Source organism: Mirounga angustirostris, unplaced genomic scaffold (assembly GCF_029215605.1).
Source record: "Mirounga angustirostris isolate CCGP_5_RB_7025 unplaced genomic scaffold, mMirAng1.0.hap1 SCAF_6, whole genome shotgun sequence".
Lineage (NCBI taxonomy): Eukaryota > Metazoa > Chordata > Mammalia > Carnivora > Phocidae > Mirounga > Mirounga angustirostris.
In genome coordinates this window covers 72,467,534-72,483,860 of record NW_026991714.1, presented here as the reverse complement: position 1 = coordinate 72,483,860, position 16,327 = coordinate 72,467,534, and the positions used below count along the sequence as shown (strand labels likewise).

Sequence of the window (16,327 nt, the reverse complement as noted above, 5' to 3'; positions counted from 1 at the left end):
TTTCTCAAGAAACAAGAAAGGTCTCAAGTACACAACCTAATGCTACACCTAAAGGAGCTGGAGAAAGAACAGCAAATAAAGCCTAAACCCAGCAGGAGAAGAGAAATAATAAAGATCCGAGCAGAAATCAATGAAATAGAAACTAAAAGAACAGTAGAACAGATCAACGAAACTAGGAGCTGGTTCTTTGAAAGAATTAACAAGATGGATAAACCCCTGGCCAGACTTATCCAAAAGAAAAGAGAAATGACCCAAATCAACAAAATCATGAATCAAAGAGGAGATCACAACCAACACCAAAGAAATACAAACAATCATAAGAACATATTATGAGCAACTCTATGCCAGCAAATTAGACAACCTGGAAGAAATGGATACATTCCTAGAGATGTATCAACTACCAAAACTGAACCAGGAAGAAATAGAAAACCTGAACAGACCTATAACCACTAAGGAAATTGAAGCAGTCATCAAAAATCTCCCAACAAACAAAAGCCCAGGGCCAGATGGCTTCCCAGGGGAATTCTATCAAACATTTCAAGAAGAATTAATACCTATTCTTCTGAAACTGTTCCAAAAAATAGAAATGGAAGGAAAACTTCCAAACTTGTTTTATGAGGCCATCATTACCTGGATCCCCCAAACAATGACCCCATCAAAAAGGAGAATAACAGACCAATATCCCTGATGAACATGGATGCAAAAATTCTCACCAAAATACTAGCCAATAGGCTACAATAGTACATTGAAAGTGTTGTTCACCATGACCAAGTGTGATTTATCCCTGGGCTGCAAGCTTGGTTCAACATCCACAAATCAATCAACATGATACAATACATTAACAAAAGAAAGAACAAGAATCATATGATCCTCTCAATAGATGCAGAAAAAGCATGTGACAAAGTATAGCATCCTTTCTTGATCAAAACTCTTCAGAGTATAGGCATAGAGGGTACATACCTCAATACCATAAATGCCATCTATGAAAAACCTACAGCAAATATCATTCTCAATGGGGAAAAACTGAGAGCTTTCTCCCTAAGGTCAGGAATGTGGCAGGGATGTCCACTATCACCACTGGTATTCAATATAGTATTGGAAGTCCTAGCCACAGCCATCAGACAACAAAAAGAAATCAAAGGCATCCAAATCGGCAAAGAAGAAGTCAAACTCTCACTCTTTGCAGATGATATGATACTTTATGTGGAAAACCCCAAAGACTCCACCCCAATACTGCTAGAACTCATACAGGAATTCAGTCAAGTGGCAGGATATAAAATCAATGCACAGAAATCAGTGGCATTCCTATACACCAACAAGACAGAAGAAAGAGAAACTAAGGAGTCGATCCCTTTTACAATTGCACCCAAAACCATAAGATACCTATGAATAAATCTAACCAAAGAGGCAAAGGGTCTGTACTCAGAAAACTATAAAATACTCATGAAAGAAATTGAGGAAGACACAAAGAAATGGAAAAACGTTCCATGCTCATGGATTGGAAGAACAAATATTGTGAAGATGTCAGTGCTACCTAGAGCAATCTACACATTCAATGCAATCCCCATCAAAATACCATCCACTTTTTTCAAAGAAATGGAACAAATAATCCTAAAATTTGTATGGAACCAGAAAAGACCCCGCATAGCCAGAGGAATGTTGAAAAAGAAAAGCAAAGCTGGCGGCATCACAATTCCGGACTTCCAGCTCTATTACAAAGCTGTCATCATCAAGACAGCATGGTACTGGCACAAAAACAGACACATAGATCAATGGAACTAGAGAGCCCAGAAATGGACCCTCAACTCTATGGTCAACTCATCTTCGACAAAGCAGGAAAGAACGTCCAATGGAAAAAAGACAGTCTCTTCAACAAATGGTGTTGGGAAAATTGGACAGCCCTGTAGAAGAATGAAACTGGACCTTTTCCTTACACCACACACAAAAATAGACTCCAAATGGTTGAAAGACCTCAATGTGAGACAGGAGTCCATCAAAATCCTAAAGGAGAACACAGGCAACAACCTGTTCAACCTCAGCCGCAGCAACTTCTTCCTAGGAACATCGCCAAAGGCAAGGGACGCAAGGGCAAAAATGAGTTATTGGGACTTCATCAAGATAAAAAGCTTTTGCACAGCAAAAGAAACAGTCGACAAAACCAAAAGACAACTGACAGAATGGGAGAAGGTATTTGCAAATGACATATCAGATAAAGGGCTAGTATCCAAAATCTATAAAGAACCTCTTAAACTCAACACCGAAAGAACAAATGATCCAATCAAGAAATAGGCAGAAGACATGAACATTTTTCCAAAGAAGACATCCAAATGGCCAACAGACACATAAAAAAGTCCTCAACATTCCTTGGCATCAGGGAAATCCGAATCAAAACTTCAATGAGATATCACCTCACACCAGTCAGAATGGCTAAAATTAACAAGTCTGGAAACGACAGATGTTGGTGGGGATGTGGAGAAAGGGCAACGCTCCTACACTGTTGTTGGGAATGCAAGCTGGTACAGCCACTCTGGAAAACAGTGTGGAGGTTCCTCAAAAAGTTGAAATTAGAGCTACCATACGAATGTAGGGATCCAAAGGGGTATGTGCACCCTGATGTTTATAGCAGCAATGTCCACAATAGCCAAACTGTGGAAAGAGCCAAGATGTCCATCAACAGATGAATGGATAAAGAAGATGTGGTATATACATGCAATGGAATATTATGCAGCCATTAAAAGGAATGAGATCTTGCCATTTGCAAGGATGTGGATGGTCCTAGAGGGTGTTATGCTGAGCGAAAGAAGTCAAACAGAGAAAGACATGTATCATATGACCTCACTGATATGAGGAATTCTTAATCTCAGGAAACAAACTGAGGGTTGCTAGAGTGGTGGGGGGGTAGGAGGGATGGGGTAGTTGGGTGATAGGCACTGGGGAAGGTATGTGCTATGGTGAGCACTGTGAATTATGCAAGACTGTTGAATCACAGATCTATACCTCTGAAACAAATAATACAATATATGTTTAAAAAAAATAAGAAGAAGATAGCAGGAGGGGGAGAATGAAGGGTGGGAAATTGGAGGGGGAGACAAACCATGAGAAGATGGACTCTGAAAAACAAACTGAGGGTTCTAGAGGGGAGGGGGGTGGGAGGATGGGTTAGCCTGGTGATGGGTATTAAAGAGGGCACGTTTTGCATGGAGCACTGGGTGTTATGCACAAACAATGAATCATGGAAAACTACATGAAAAACTAATAATGTAATGTATAGTGATTAACACAACAATTAAAGATTAAAAAAAAAAGAAATCACCCCTTAAAAAAAAAATTACTAGTACATATTAAGTTCTGGGAACTGTGTTAGATCTTCAGGATACAGAAGTGATTGAGATGTAGGCCCTATCTTCCATTTAAGTTCAAAGAGGGAGCAAGGCACCTACAATGACGTGAATAGTGCAGTAGAGAAATGCATGGAGGAGAGTCATGCAGCTCATCTGGGAGGAAGCGGAGTCTAGGCAAGATGCGTGAATGAGGCCAAGCCTGAGCAGATTTCTAAACACTGAGCTTAAGTTGCCCATGCTGGCTTGGGTAATGAAGGATGGAAGATTTCAAAATGTACAAAACATCACAAATAATGGAAATGAGACGAGAGGCAGGTTGGCATGTGCAGGAGACTACAAGTAGATGCTAAAGGTAACAGGTGAGGCGGGGAGTTTCAGAAAATGAGATGGTAGGAATGTTCAGGCATCTAGCGACACTAGCCATTCTCTTGTGCGGGGGATGTGAAGTCACACCAGCACGTTAGGCAGGCTTGTGATACAGTCCCTTGTGAGATCTTGAAGAGATCACTGTTAGGGGCTGAGTGAGAGAGAGGCCTGAGTCAGAAAAAATTATGAAGGCAGGGACATCAGGAGGCAATTCTAATGAGAGAACAAGTAGGGTGATGGTTGTCAAGATGGGAGAAGAAAAGAGAATTGCTGAAATATTCAGAAGACTAAACAGGAAGGATGCAAAGAGCTTCAGTTGTCAGGAGCAAACCGAAATCAGCGACTCCCAGGTTTCAAGATTGAGTGGCACAAAGAGGTGCTGTATCTGCTCCTGAAAGGTGGGTCTTAGGGGAACATTTCATATAGTAGAGGAAGGTGGATTAAACAATGCTTAATATTCTGTGGACTTATTTACATTATAGATATATAGGAGCTGTATACAATATTTTAGAAACATTTATAACTAGGAGATTAGAGATACTTGTTCACTTTCAAGGCACCTCACAGCACTCATTGTAGTTAATTTCAGGAAGAGGGTGGGACTACATAAGAAACAAATGGTCAGAACACAGTGTTCAATTAGTGATATTTGGCACCACTCTCCATGCGCATGGGGTCATCTATGGGAACTGTCCTCTCCCTGCCCTCCCCACCAGCCCCAAGTGAAGGAGCAGGCCAAGGTGGCAATCACCGCTCCCATATAACTTTTTGGATCATAGGTGATTGAGCAAAAGGGGCAACTGGTGAATGCAAGCCCCTCAGTGTCATACAACCATCACATGGTAGGACCAACAGTCAAAGGGCGGGTGTCTAACTCCCGAGAACCACAGCCAGCTGCCCCTCCCCTGGAAACACTCAGAGCATCTAATAAGCTAACTGGAATTGTCAGCCCAAAGAGCCCAATGTTAATAGTGTTTAGTCCCGGGAGCTCTCCCCACCCACCTCAGTGACACCCTGTAAGTCCCACCATCCTTACAAAGTCTCTTAGAATGAAATCTTAGATTCTTTAAAGTGAATAACAATCCAGAAAAATAGGAATGTACACAAGTAAGTGTAGGGCTTAGTACGCAAACATTCGGTAACATAAATACATCAAGCAAAATAATAATAATAAATATATCAAGTGAGTACAAACATGTACATTTTGCAATTATGGAGAAACTGTAACTGCTCTTTTTCTTCAGGATTTAGCTTCTGCTCACCACTGTGTTCATGAAGGTATGACATAAACCATTATAATTTTCCAAATTCACTAGTCACTGCTTAAAGTATGATCACGCATTCCAATTTAAAAATGAAAGAAAATCCACACCAAAATTTATGGGACATCACCAGGCCTACAAACTATAGTAGCTTAGCCTATATAAAATGTATTAAGGTGGCTCTAAATTTTCTAGTGAGGATTCACTAAATGAAGACATTCAGAGGATCCTTAACCCCCTAAGCTGGGATGGGAAATTGTGCAGGTATATGCACTTTTCTGGAAAAAAGTCTGTAGCATTCATCAGCTGTTATCATAGTCAGGTTAGAGCCAGACCATAGCAAATAGATAGCGGCTTTCTAGTTTGATGCTTAAAATCAGGGACTTTGTTTCCCATAGACCTTGGCTCAAGGACCATCTCCACCATTTACGAACTCTGTGATCACATCAGGCATTTAAAATAGCTTCCACCTCCCCTTTTGCAATATGGGAAATTGCATCTACTATGTTTGCTGTGAGATTTAAGGAAATTAATGCAAGATAAAGCAATTCCTATATTGTCTGGCAGGCACCAAGAACTCATATAGCTACTGTGTAAAACATGATGAGATGGAAGAGCAGAGGCTAAGATAGGAACGGTGGATGAGAGAAGAGAAAGCACCGGGAGGCATAACGACATCTGGAAAGAGGAGCGTGCACACAGAGTTGTCACATCCTCTGTGGAGTGTTACATGCTTTTTCCGGAAAGAGAAAAAAAAAAAAAAACACTTGGAAAATTCCCTCTTCATTTACTAGATGGATGACAAAGCTCCATAGAAGGAGATTTGGGGGACACCTCACTGCTGTGCTGTCCAATTAGTGACAGGGGATGACTTACACTTAAATTAATTAACCAAAACATTAGAATTCGGTTCTCAGGCTAGTGTCCTGTCCAATGCTGCATGGCCACACAGGGCTCGCGGCTCCGGGAGCGGACAGCCCAGCTGCAGAACATCTCCATCCTCACGGGAAGTCTAACCCAACAGCACCAACAGAGGGGAGAGAGACTGCTAGTCAGGACTTCCCACATTGCAAGAGACAAATCCAACTCAACGTATGTTTAAAAAAAAAAAAAAAGATACATGGAGAATTATGTGGTAGGTCATGGAATCGAAGGAAAATCTTTTAGAGTTCAGCAAAGGCTTGGGGATCTTATAACCTAAACAACAGGACCCCAACAGGTCTCTTTTCTGCCCCTTCTCTCTTGCTGGTGATAGGCTTCCGCCATGTTGCCAGCAAACTCAGCTGTCTCCAAAGTCCTTCCCACTTATTTAATACATGATGCCAAAGCCTTCCAGCTATAATTCTTCATTTTTCCTTTCCTGGAAGGGCTCTGGCTGGCCTGGTATAGATTTTCTGTCCACTCTTCATAGCCAAAGAGGGACTGAGAAGGTCAGGTAGGCTGACCCGCCCAGCCTGGACCATTTTCCACTGTGTGAGTGGATGTCCGCATCACCACCACCACAGGCAACGATGTGTGGAGTGGACGGTCTGAGTATCAGCACAGCCACCAGCAGGTCAGCTGCCCCCAAATAACATAGCATCTGGAAAGTCCCCCAAATCATACTCCAGGGCTGCCTTCATGTTTTCATAGACTCATTGTGTAATGTCATGAGTGTTCCCTATCAGCAACTGTATAAACAGTTTTTAACCCATTATTAATAAAAGAGATTGTCCTGGGGGTTTAGCAAACTATAAATGAAACATTCGTTTTCTTCCCTATACCCAGTATCTGTAAACTGAAAAAAAAAAAAAAAAAAAGGGTCGCTGAATTCAAACATGCTCTTTTTTTATAGTATTCTTGCTGTGAAATGAAATTACAACACTAAGATTCTCATTTATAAGACTCTTATTCACAAGGACTCTGTTCTCTATTCTATACCTCCTGTCACTAGGTCTTTGTAAAAGTTCCTGTTGACATAAATGTAACAAGACGTGTTAATGAAACAAGGACAACATTTATATTGAGCTTACATCTTCTATATCCTTGTCCAGAGCCACAATCCTCAGAGGGGAGGTCAAATTCAGACTGTCGGAGATGGTTGCTCCCACTGGGGCGGATTCCAGGATATAGCCCTGGTAACTGGGCATCGTGAAATACGGACTCTGATTGTTTTCATCCAGGATTTCAATATGGAGACTGGCGAAGGCAGGAAGAGGATGGCCATTGTCCTGTTCAGCCTAGAAAAGAATGTTTAAAAAGGTTAAAAAGTTATATGTTATCGGATCACTTTTCATACTATTTATAAGGATTCTCTTTTGAACTCATGTCATTACAGAAAGAAGATATGCTTTACAGTTGAGGGGCTCGGGGTCCTTAGAAAGCTTAAATGAGGAAGAGAAAGTCCAGAGAGGCTTCATCACCTTTTTGGTCTCCTGTCCTAAAACTCAGTGTATATTAAAAAATATATATATATTAATAATCACTGCAGTGAGTTACTGTATTTGTCATTGAATGTTGTTAGAAGAGATAACTGTGCTTTCATACAGTTAGAAAACCAACAAAGGTATTTGCTAAACTGTTGATAAAATATGTAAGTACATTAAAAAAAGGTTCATAATGTATTATATTTACTTTATTCTCTTTGTCTTCTTGCTCCACATGAATGATCAAATCCCCAAATAATTCATATTTCCATATAAAATTAATAGATTAAGGCTATATTTCTGCCCATGGAAAGTCCTCAAAAGCATATTATAAGGGAAAGAGATGATTTCAATGAAATACTTTTAATAGCTGTAGAATTTCAAATGTTATTTAATTGCATATGTTATTCAAGTAAAATTAATATTCATGTCCTAGAAATATGTTTGTTTTCCTGTTTTTTTTCTCCTCTTCAGTTTAAAAAAATTGATGACAATTTACATTTCCAACAAATTTTCTTTCCATGACCACATGGTCATGTTGGGACTTGGGGAAACACCAACCCTTGACTTTCTGTTTTATTAAGAAAATGTGCCTTACTCCATAGCAATCCAAAAGTTTTATCTAAGGGAAGATTTCATCAAAACTGACTTCTAGAAAATTTCCTCCAAATGTTAGGAGAAACCTGGACACAACTCAATAGAATGTACATCTATTAAAATAGATTCAAAGTCTCTGCTGTCAATTTTTATTGATAAGTTTTCCCCATTATTGCAATAGTTGTATTTTGAAATTAACTCCAAGTGAAAGTTAAATATTTTATATTAAATCCTGGAGTGCTTTCCTGGATGAAATAATAACATTTTGGCCATGAAAATTTATAAGTAGTTCAGATAGATACCTCTGATATTTCAATCCAGAGGCAAGAACCTGGGCCTTCTAGAAGATAATTGTGCACTTTCCTCCAATTGTAATTTAGCATTTTCATCAACTAAGAGGGTAATTAACAAATCATAGTGATGTTTGGCCATGCTGGTAACTCTGAACCAAGAAAAATCACAATATTTTTCCCTTCATATTATTATTAATATTGAAGATATTTTGACGTATCATTTATGCTAATTACTAATTTGAAATTATGGTAATTAATAAACTCACTGTAACATTAGGTTATTTAAAGCTTTGATAAAACTACCTATTTTTGTTTTTTTTAATATTTTGAATAACTCTAATTCAATGCATTAGGTTCCCTCTATAATGTTATGTCATTTATTTTATGCTTTTGAATTTTCTTTGGGAACAGACCGCCAGAGTGGTCCACGGAGTAAAATGTTCATGAGCTCTGCTTCGCACTGAGGACGACAATCCTGAAATAACGTGTAGCCGTTTCTGGAATGATGTATTCTTTTCACATGTAGCAATATGTGCTGCTGACACCATGGGTGGCTCCTTCTGCATCCAGTGGTTGTGATTAATTTGTGCTGAGCCATGGACGCTCTTCTAGGAGTCCCCTCTAAGACACCCAGCGGGCTCCCTGAACACAGCTGATCGGGGTGAGAGGTACAGTCTATGACCAGAAAACATTGCTCTTATACTGGATGAAACCAGTTGGTCTGTATGGGGTTCTGACCCAGCAGCTGTGATCTGATTAAAGCAGGAGCAGTTCGTACACACAAATCATTCTGAACAGGACCTTTTCTCTCTCCCTTTCTTTTGTAGCTAATTATCCCAAAAGCCATTATGTCCTATCCATATGGACATACTAGTGATGTCATGAAAAGTCACAAAATCTATCATTTGTTCTCTACCTGCCCCCCGCCCCTGGTCCCAATAAACACACACCAACACACAATTTATGGATGGAGAGAGGAAAACAAAAAGCCAAATTTTATCACAGTGAAAGAAGCTTATGTTTTACATTCAGCTCATAGGTTGTTAATTTTTACTGCCAGCTGTGAAGTTGGGAAAAACATGTATTATCTGCATGATGAAAACAAAGTAGTCCAATGAAAAGGAAATAAAACTCAAATTAGATCTATGGGACAATCTAATTCTGCATATCTTTAAATGTAACATGTGAAATTCTGTTTTAACCCTTGCATTAGTTTGTCGTTAATAGGGTTGATATGTTTGGATTGCTATTACATACCTCATCCGATTTCGGTGTTTCAGGGGTGCTAACCAGGTATCTGTCTTCAAGGTCCACATTCTTAATCCCTACCCTATTTTGTATACCCCTCTCTAAATGCAAAAACATATTCTTTTGTGTTGATGAAGAAGCAGAAGGATGAGTTTTAAGTTCAAGGCCACATCACATGTAAGTAACAGACAGACAAGCACCCAAACTCAGGTGTCTAGATTTATGAGAGACTACACAGGGAAATTCACTCCATGTTTCTCCAATTCAGAGAATGCAAATGAATATACAAATATAAGACAGATAGAAGAAATTAGTGGCAGGAAAGAATATTAATAACATAGATACTCCAGATTAATTAGAGGTAAAATATGGCACTTAACACAAATTAATACTATTATACTCTGCAGTGAGACCATGCATCAAACCTGTCATCCGATCCTCTCTTCTTCTAAACAATATAAATAGGAATTCTCAAAAATCTGACTTATTCTGTTCCCCTGTAATGAGTGGTGAATGAGATGTAAAGCACAAAAAAACAGGTCAAGTGAAACAAGGTGGGGTTTTTAAAAAATCACTTCATCCCATAAAGATAACTTTATTTATATCTACAGAGTCTGTAGTTACAAGTTAAACCTTGTATTTAAAAATCAGGTTTTGTTTGGAGAATTTCTGGGCATGAGTTCCATTTTCAGTAATGAAACTAAAAGCCAAGAAAGCGGAAGTATAAGAAAAATATGCTATTTAGTTACTTTGGAGGGCAAAACACTGAAAGAGACAAACTACTCCATTTTCAATATTAAAACAAGGAAGTGTTGATAATCTCTTCGCTCGCTGCACCCGAGGACTGAGAACGCAGAATAACTTTTCTTGCTGGTGGGTGGCAAGCAACTTCACAGATCCCACCATCTCTAATATGAACCCTTTCAAGTAGATAGAAGGATTTAGGGGAGAAAGGGAAAGTGGGGGAGATGATCAAGACATATAAATGAATTCTAGGAAAGAAGAAAGAGATCATTTTCTCCTAGGCAGTCAGGAGATCTTTGTCGTGCACCTGTAAGATGCACTTGTCACACCCATGTGTTCACCGCTGTGGGTGTCCCTCCTCACAGGTGTCCCCAAGCCCGCCCCGGTCAGGCTCCGCCCTGGCCTCACACAGCTGTCCTTGTCAAAACCATCAGATCGCCAACACTGATGAAAGCAGGATTTAGTCTCAGGCCTTATCCCTGTGACCTATCTTCAGCATTTCAAGCACCGTTCACTACTAGCCTTTCCAGCAACACTTTATCTTGGTCTCCTGCCCGCTTCTCCTCATTCTCTTTTGCTGACCCGTCCCTTTCTCCATCACTCCTGACAGTGGGAGAGGCCTGGGAGGGAGGGCTGGGCTGTCTCCTTCTCCTCCCACCCAGGTCCCGGTGGATGCTGTCCGCATGTCATTGCCTGAGAAATGTCAGTAACGCCGTTGACTCCCAAATGACCTCTCCTGCCTATCCCAGTGTCTACGCCCACCTCACACCTCTGCGTGGGGATGAACTTTTCTAATGTGAGCTCTGCCAAGGGGTGTTCTCACCCTCACAAACCCGCTCCATGGTTGTTTACGATTCATGGCGGCCCATTCTTCCACCTACTCAGGCCACCTCCACTCCTGCCTCTGCACACCTCACGGTTAATCCACAAGCACACTTTATTGACTATAAACTTTAAAATATGGGGCACCTGGGTGGCTCAGTCAGTGAAGCGTCTGCCTTCAGCTCAGGTCACGATCCCATAATCCTGGGATGGAGCCCCGCATCGGGCTCCCTGCTCAACGGGGAGTCTGCTTCTTCCTCTCCCTCTAAAGTTCCCCCTGCTTGGGCTCTCTCTCTCTCTCTCTCAATGTGTCTCTCAATGTGTCGAATAAATAAATAAAATCTTTTTTAAAAATCACTTGTGGAAAAAAATAGGACATATATCACATTTAAAAGTAAAATAAAATATAAAATATAAGCAGGATCTAACTACTTCTCACCTCCTCCCTGGTTACCACCCTGATCCCACTACCACCATCTGTCCCCTGATCATTTTAACTTCTCTGTCAGTGTCCACCCTGGCCAGGAGCCCACGCTCATATTGGGAGCCAGGCTTTCATGAAAGAATAGCCGGATTGGGTCATTTCTCTCACCAAAGCCTTCAAGGACTTCCATTCTCCTGGGCTTCCATCATGTTCCCGTCCTTCTCACTCAGTGGGCTCTGTCCCTCTCCTGGACCCCACGTTCCTCTTCAGTCAAGCCTTCAGGCGACACAGGATGCTGTTCCTCAAGCCTGCCTCTCCCAGATAAGCACAGGCTGCTTATTTGCATCAGTAGGAGGCTGACTCTGAAACCAGGCACGCCCATGCCGCCCAGGCTTCACAAACCCCTCATTCCCACTTCTTTTTTTTTTTTTTTTTTAAGATTTTATTTATTTATTTGACAGAGAGAGAGGGAACACAAGCAGGGGGAGTGGGAGAGGGAGAAGCAGGCTTCCCGCGGAGCAGGGAGCCCGATGCGGGGCTCATTCCCAGGACCCCGAGATCACGACCTGAGCCAAAGGCAGTTGCTTAAGCGACTGAGCCACCCAGGCGCCCCATCATTCCCACTTCTGAACGCAACTTGCAAGCAGACCTGAGGAAGAGGGTTTGCTTTGAAGAATTTTGCTGGAAGGCTCAATTTATACTTCCATTTTCTTTTTTTGGTTAGCAATTATACTCACTTTTTCCTAACCGATTTAGATTATTAAAATCTATTTACTCACATTTTCAACCAATTAATTTATCTATTAGCATCAACAATCTTACTAGTTTACACCTTTCCAAGAGCCAGACACTGAGACACGCCTGCCTTGGAATTCAAACAAGAATGACTTGGACTTTTATTTGAAAGCAAATGCTTATGAAAGTCTGAACATTTCCTTGACAACACATTGTTATTGAATTCTCTCACAAGTGGAAAGTGTGTGGTTGTGCAAGGTATACCTTGGAGGTCAGCCGCAGTAAAAACCTAACAAAAGGAAAGGTGCAGAACACTATTATGATTCTGATACAAGATATGATACTTCAATGTGATCATAAAAACAATTTAAGCGCTGCCTGGGTGGCTCAGCTGGTTGAGTGCCTGACTCTTGATTTCGGCTCAGGTCATGATCTCAGGGTTGTGAGATCGAGCCCCACATTGGGCTCTGTGCTTAGCGGGGAGTCGCTTGTCCCTCTCCTTCTGCTTCTCCACCCAGCGTGTGCTCTCTCTCTCAAATAAATTAATAAATACAATCTTAAAAAAATTTTTAAAACAGACAAAAGTAATTTATATTGTTATAACCATCCAGTTGGGGTCCTTGTGTGTGAGGGGTAGTGGTCAGGAGAGGGTGGTGAGACATCTGGGTGTTCCTAATACCCTTTTTTTTTTTTTTTTGTATATCTGGGTGCCTCAATTTGTGAAAACCCATCAAGAGGGACAGTTTTCAATAAAAAGTTTACTAAAACCTGCTATATACTTGCTCTTCCAAAATGTGCACATAGGCTGCCCCTCCTCCCACCACAATGAACTAGTAAACTAGTGTGTGGCCACTAGTTTATAGTAAGGTAGTTAACTAATTTATGGTCACTCAAGGACAAATGATGCAGCTTAATAAAGTGTGATCTAGGAAGTGACCAGAACAGCCAACATTATAAGGATATTTAAACATTACGGACGCTTGCCTCTTCCAATCCATCATTTCATTAAAGGCAGGCTCCAGAAGTAGACCCCGCCTTCTGTACTTTCCATCAGTGTTTCTCAAACACTGAGGTTTCTAAAGCCCTTCTCATCCGATGCCTCCATGTCTCACGTGAGGTCCTTGTTAAGGCACATTCCTGGGGCTCAGTCAGGCTTTCTGAAAGGTATTTATTTGTCTGTTTCCTTACTTATTATTTTAATGTTACCTGCCGTACTGGGTTCCAAGTGACATTAATACATGGTGGGCTCTCCACTTTAATGCCCTAAAAGACATGTGGGCATCTTGATTCAGTGGGGGGAGCCCTGAAATCTGCCTTGCAAAAATGAGCGCATCCCGTGATCATGGTATGCCCAGCCAGGAGCCCTCTGGGAACCAGTTAGGTCTGGTATTTCGTCTTCTCTGGCTCAGGCTCCTAGGTAGCTCTTACAGTGTAGGCCAATACTGCTCTAGCCTCAGGTACAAGTAATTGTTAGTTTTTCACCTTTAAGCAAAGTTTTAAATTTCAGTTGGACTGAACAGTTGGAAATGAAAGTGCAGGGACCTCACTTGTATAAGGGAGCTCTCTGTAGGATCCTGCTCAGCTCACTAAAGCCCTACAGGGGATTTGGGGCCAAAGCCCTAGTAATGGACAATAGGTTACATTTCCTTTCTACATGCGTACATATTTCTTTTTTTTTTTTTTTTTAAAGATTTTATTTATTTATTTGAGACAGAGAGAATACACATGAGAGGGGGGAGGGTCAGAGGCAGAAGCAGGCTCCCCGCGGAGCAGGGAGCCCAATGCGGGACTCGATCCCGGGACTCCAGGATCATGACCTAAGCCGAAGGCAGTCGCTTAACCAACTGAGCCACCCAGGCGCCCCATGCGTACATATTTCTTTTGAGATGTCTTCAGGAGAGTAGGCTGTGGCAAGCCTCTGTTGCCTGGGTTAAAGATTATATTAATAGTACTAATTAATCAATAATTAAAAATAAGTATATTCCATTGCTTCTTGGCCCTTCTTATAAAATTATAGTGCCTTAAACCTACAGAAACATTCTTTATTTAAACTTTAATACTCTAACAAATTAAAGATGCCTAAAGATTTTGACAGCAAGGGCACTTGTAACAGTGACTAAAAATATTTGAGAACTTACAGAACCATACCATAATTTATCAGATAAAATACAAAAAATCGGCGTGTATATCACACAACTGGTTTGTTTGTAATATCATAAATACAGCAAAGAAGTACATTCTTGGTTGGAAATAAATAAATTTTCTATTTGACAAAAAAGAAAAAACTGTCTTCAGAGAGAATATAGACAACACACACCCATCAAGGGTTCATAATATGACAACAAAATCATACTGACACACTTCCCACAAAGGGAATATTTTTAATAAAGTGAAGTATATTTTATCCTCACTTGAAGAATATGCCCTTTCTGTTTATAATTTATTGCATCAAATCTTCAAAGTTCCCGTACATCTTTCAATAATAAAAATCTTTCTCTTTGCTTAGTGTTTGAGATAAGAACTGACACCAGAATGACTAAAGCAATTTTGAATGATTTAAAGAAGAAAAACCCAGTCACTCTGGGGAAGACGTAGGCTCAGAAAACCCCTGCTTATTGCAGATATTTCTGGTTCTTCGGCTGGTGTTTTGAACATAGGAATCATCTTGGCTATAAAGAGCGAGGCCAGCCAGAGACAGAATTATGACGGTGATGAAGTAGTCACTTTATTCTGTAATATGTCTGTTTTATCTCCCTTACTTTGCCCCGCCATCTGCCTCCCCAACCAGGAAAGGCCCATGCAGGTTTCTGATCCCATTCCCACTGAGTTTGCGCTCAACCAGGGAAAAACCCCATTGAAGTATCTTATATGAATTAGTGGACTGGAAAAGTCCATCCTGGAATATCTGAATTTCAAAAAAAATCCATCAGTATCCAAAAAAAAAAAAAAAAACCCTGATCTCCAAGTGGGTTATTTTTCAGAGCCTGGAAGCTAGGGAGAGTGAGAGTTTAGTGTTTCTCCTATGTACAATGCTTATTCTTGAGAAAAAATAGTCAGCAGACCTATCTAGCTTACAAGTGGTTAGAGTATATCTAAATTTTCCATGCAACAACCAAGAGGCTTATGAAGACCCCTCAGGAATGGTTGTGCAGGAGGGTGGCGAGAGTCGACGTGTGTGAAGGGGTGTAGTGGGGAGGGATGGATGGTAAGGCCTGCTCAGAAAGTGGCTGCAACTGAACATTTTACAATATTTGGACTTGCTGTTGTACTCCTACAATGACCTTTGCAGACAATAGGGCCTTGCCAAAATCAAGACACTGTGAGCAGAATGGATAAATTGCTTTTCTTCTTCCAAGCAGCTGCAGGTCACCTTGTAAGGAAGGAAGGAGGCCAACTAAAACATCACCTCTGTGTGTCTGTCATCAGCTTGCACATTCGGACAGCCACAATATTCAACTATTATATTCCATTTCTCTTCTAACTCAGCTGGATGAATAACAACATGAGACAAGAGGACATGATACATTCTTTCCTTTTATTAATTTCCATAATTGACAGATTAGTCAATTCATTCAGCCTCGTCCTGAGAATTTTTAGAAATGTGGACTGCCAGGAGGATATACAAGTATGCAGTGTTGCTTTGAGGAAACAAAAATAATGGTTTATGTGTTAATCAGCTAAATTAAAAAAAAAGAAAGGAACATAAAAGATGAGCATGTACCAGATGTGTTGGTGGGTTTCTGAAAGCACAGTATTCATTAAGAAATCCATGGAGAGATTGTTATTCCATTATTAATAAGCACTAATGCCTGAAATTTCTGTGGGATAATTTCTCTAAAATGGATCAAGGACTTCGGCTCTTAATGGACTCGAACTTCCTCACCTTAGAGATTCTGCTAGGAGAGTGGACAGAGTTTATTCTCCAATGACCTGCTGAACGGAGATCTGGGGCACATCTGTGCCTCATTCTTGAAGCAGGAATCCATGAGGACAGGGAGAGAAAACGTGTCTAGAATATTTCCAACCAGAGCATTCATCTTGCCTGCTGTGGATGGAAACATCAGCTCTGAGTTTCTGTCCTGACCCCGGC

General features: G+C 40.7%; 1 protein-coding gene across 8 annotated transcripts in view; it reads right to left on the bottom strand.

The window, feature by feature from the left end:
- PCDH15 (protocadherin related 15) overlaps positions 1–16,327 on the bottom strand; it is a 794,976-nt gene that overhangs the window by 336,850 nt on the left and 441,799 nt on the right. For all 8 annotated transcript variants that reach the window (XM_045877695.2, XM_045877694.2, XM_045877690.2 and 5 more), the window contains one exon: positions 6,982–7,188. In XM_045877695.2, the coding sequence (XP_045733651.1) occupies positions 6,982–7,188 (207 nt within the window). The remainder of the gene's footprint in view (positions 1–6,981; positions 7,189–16,327) is intronic.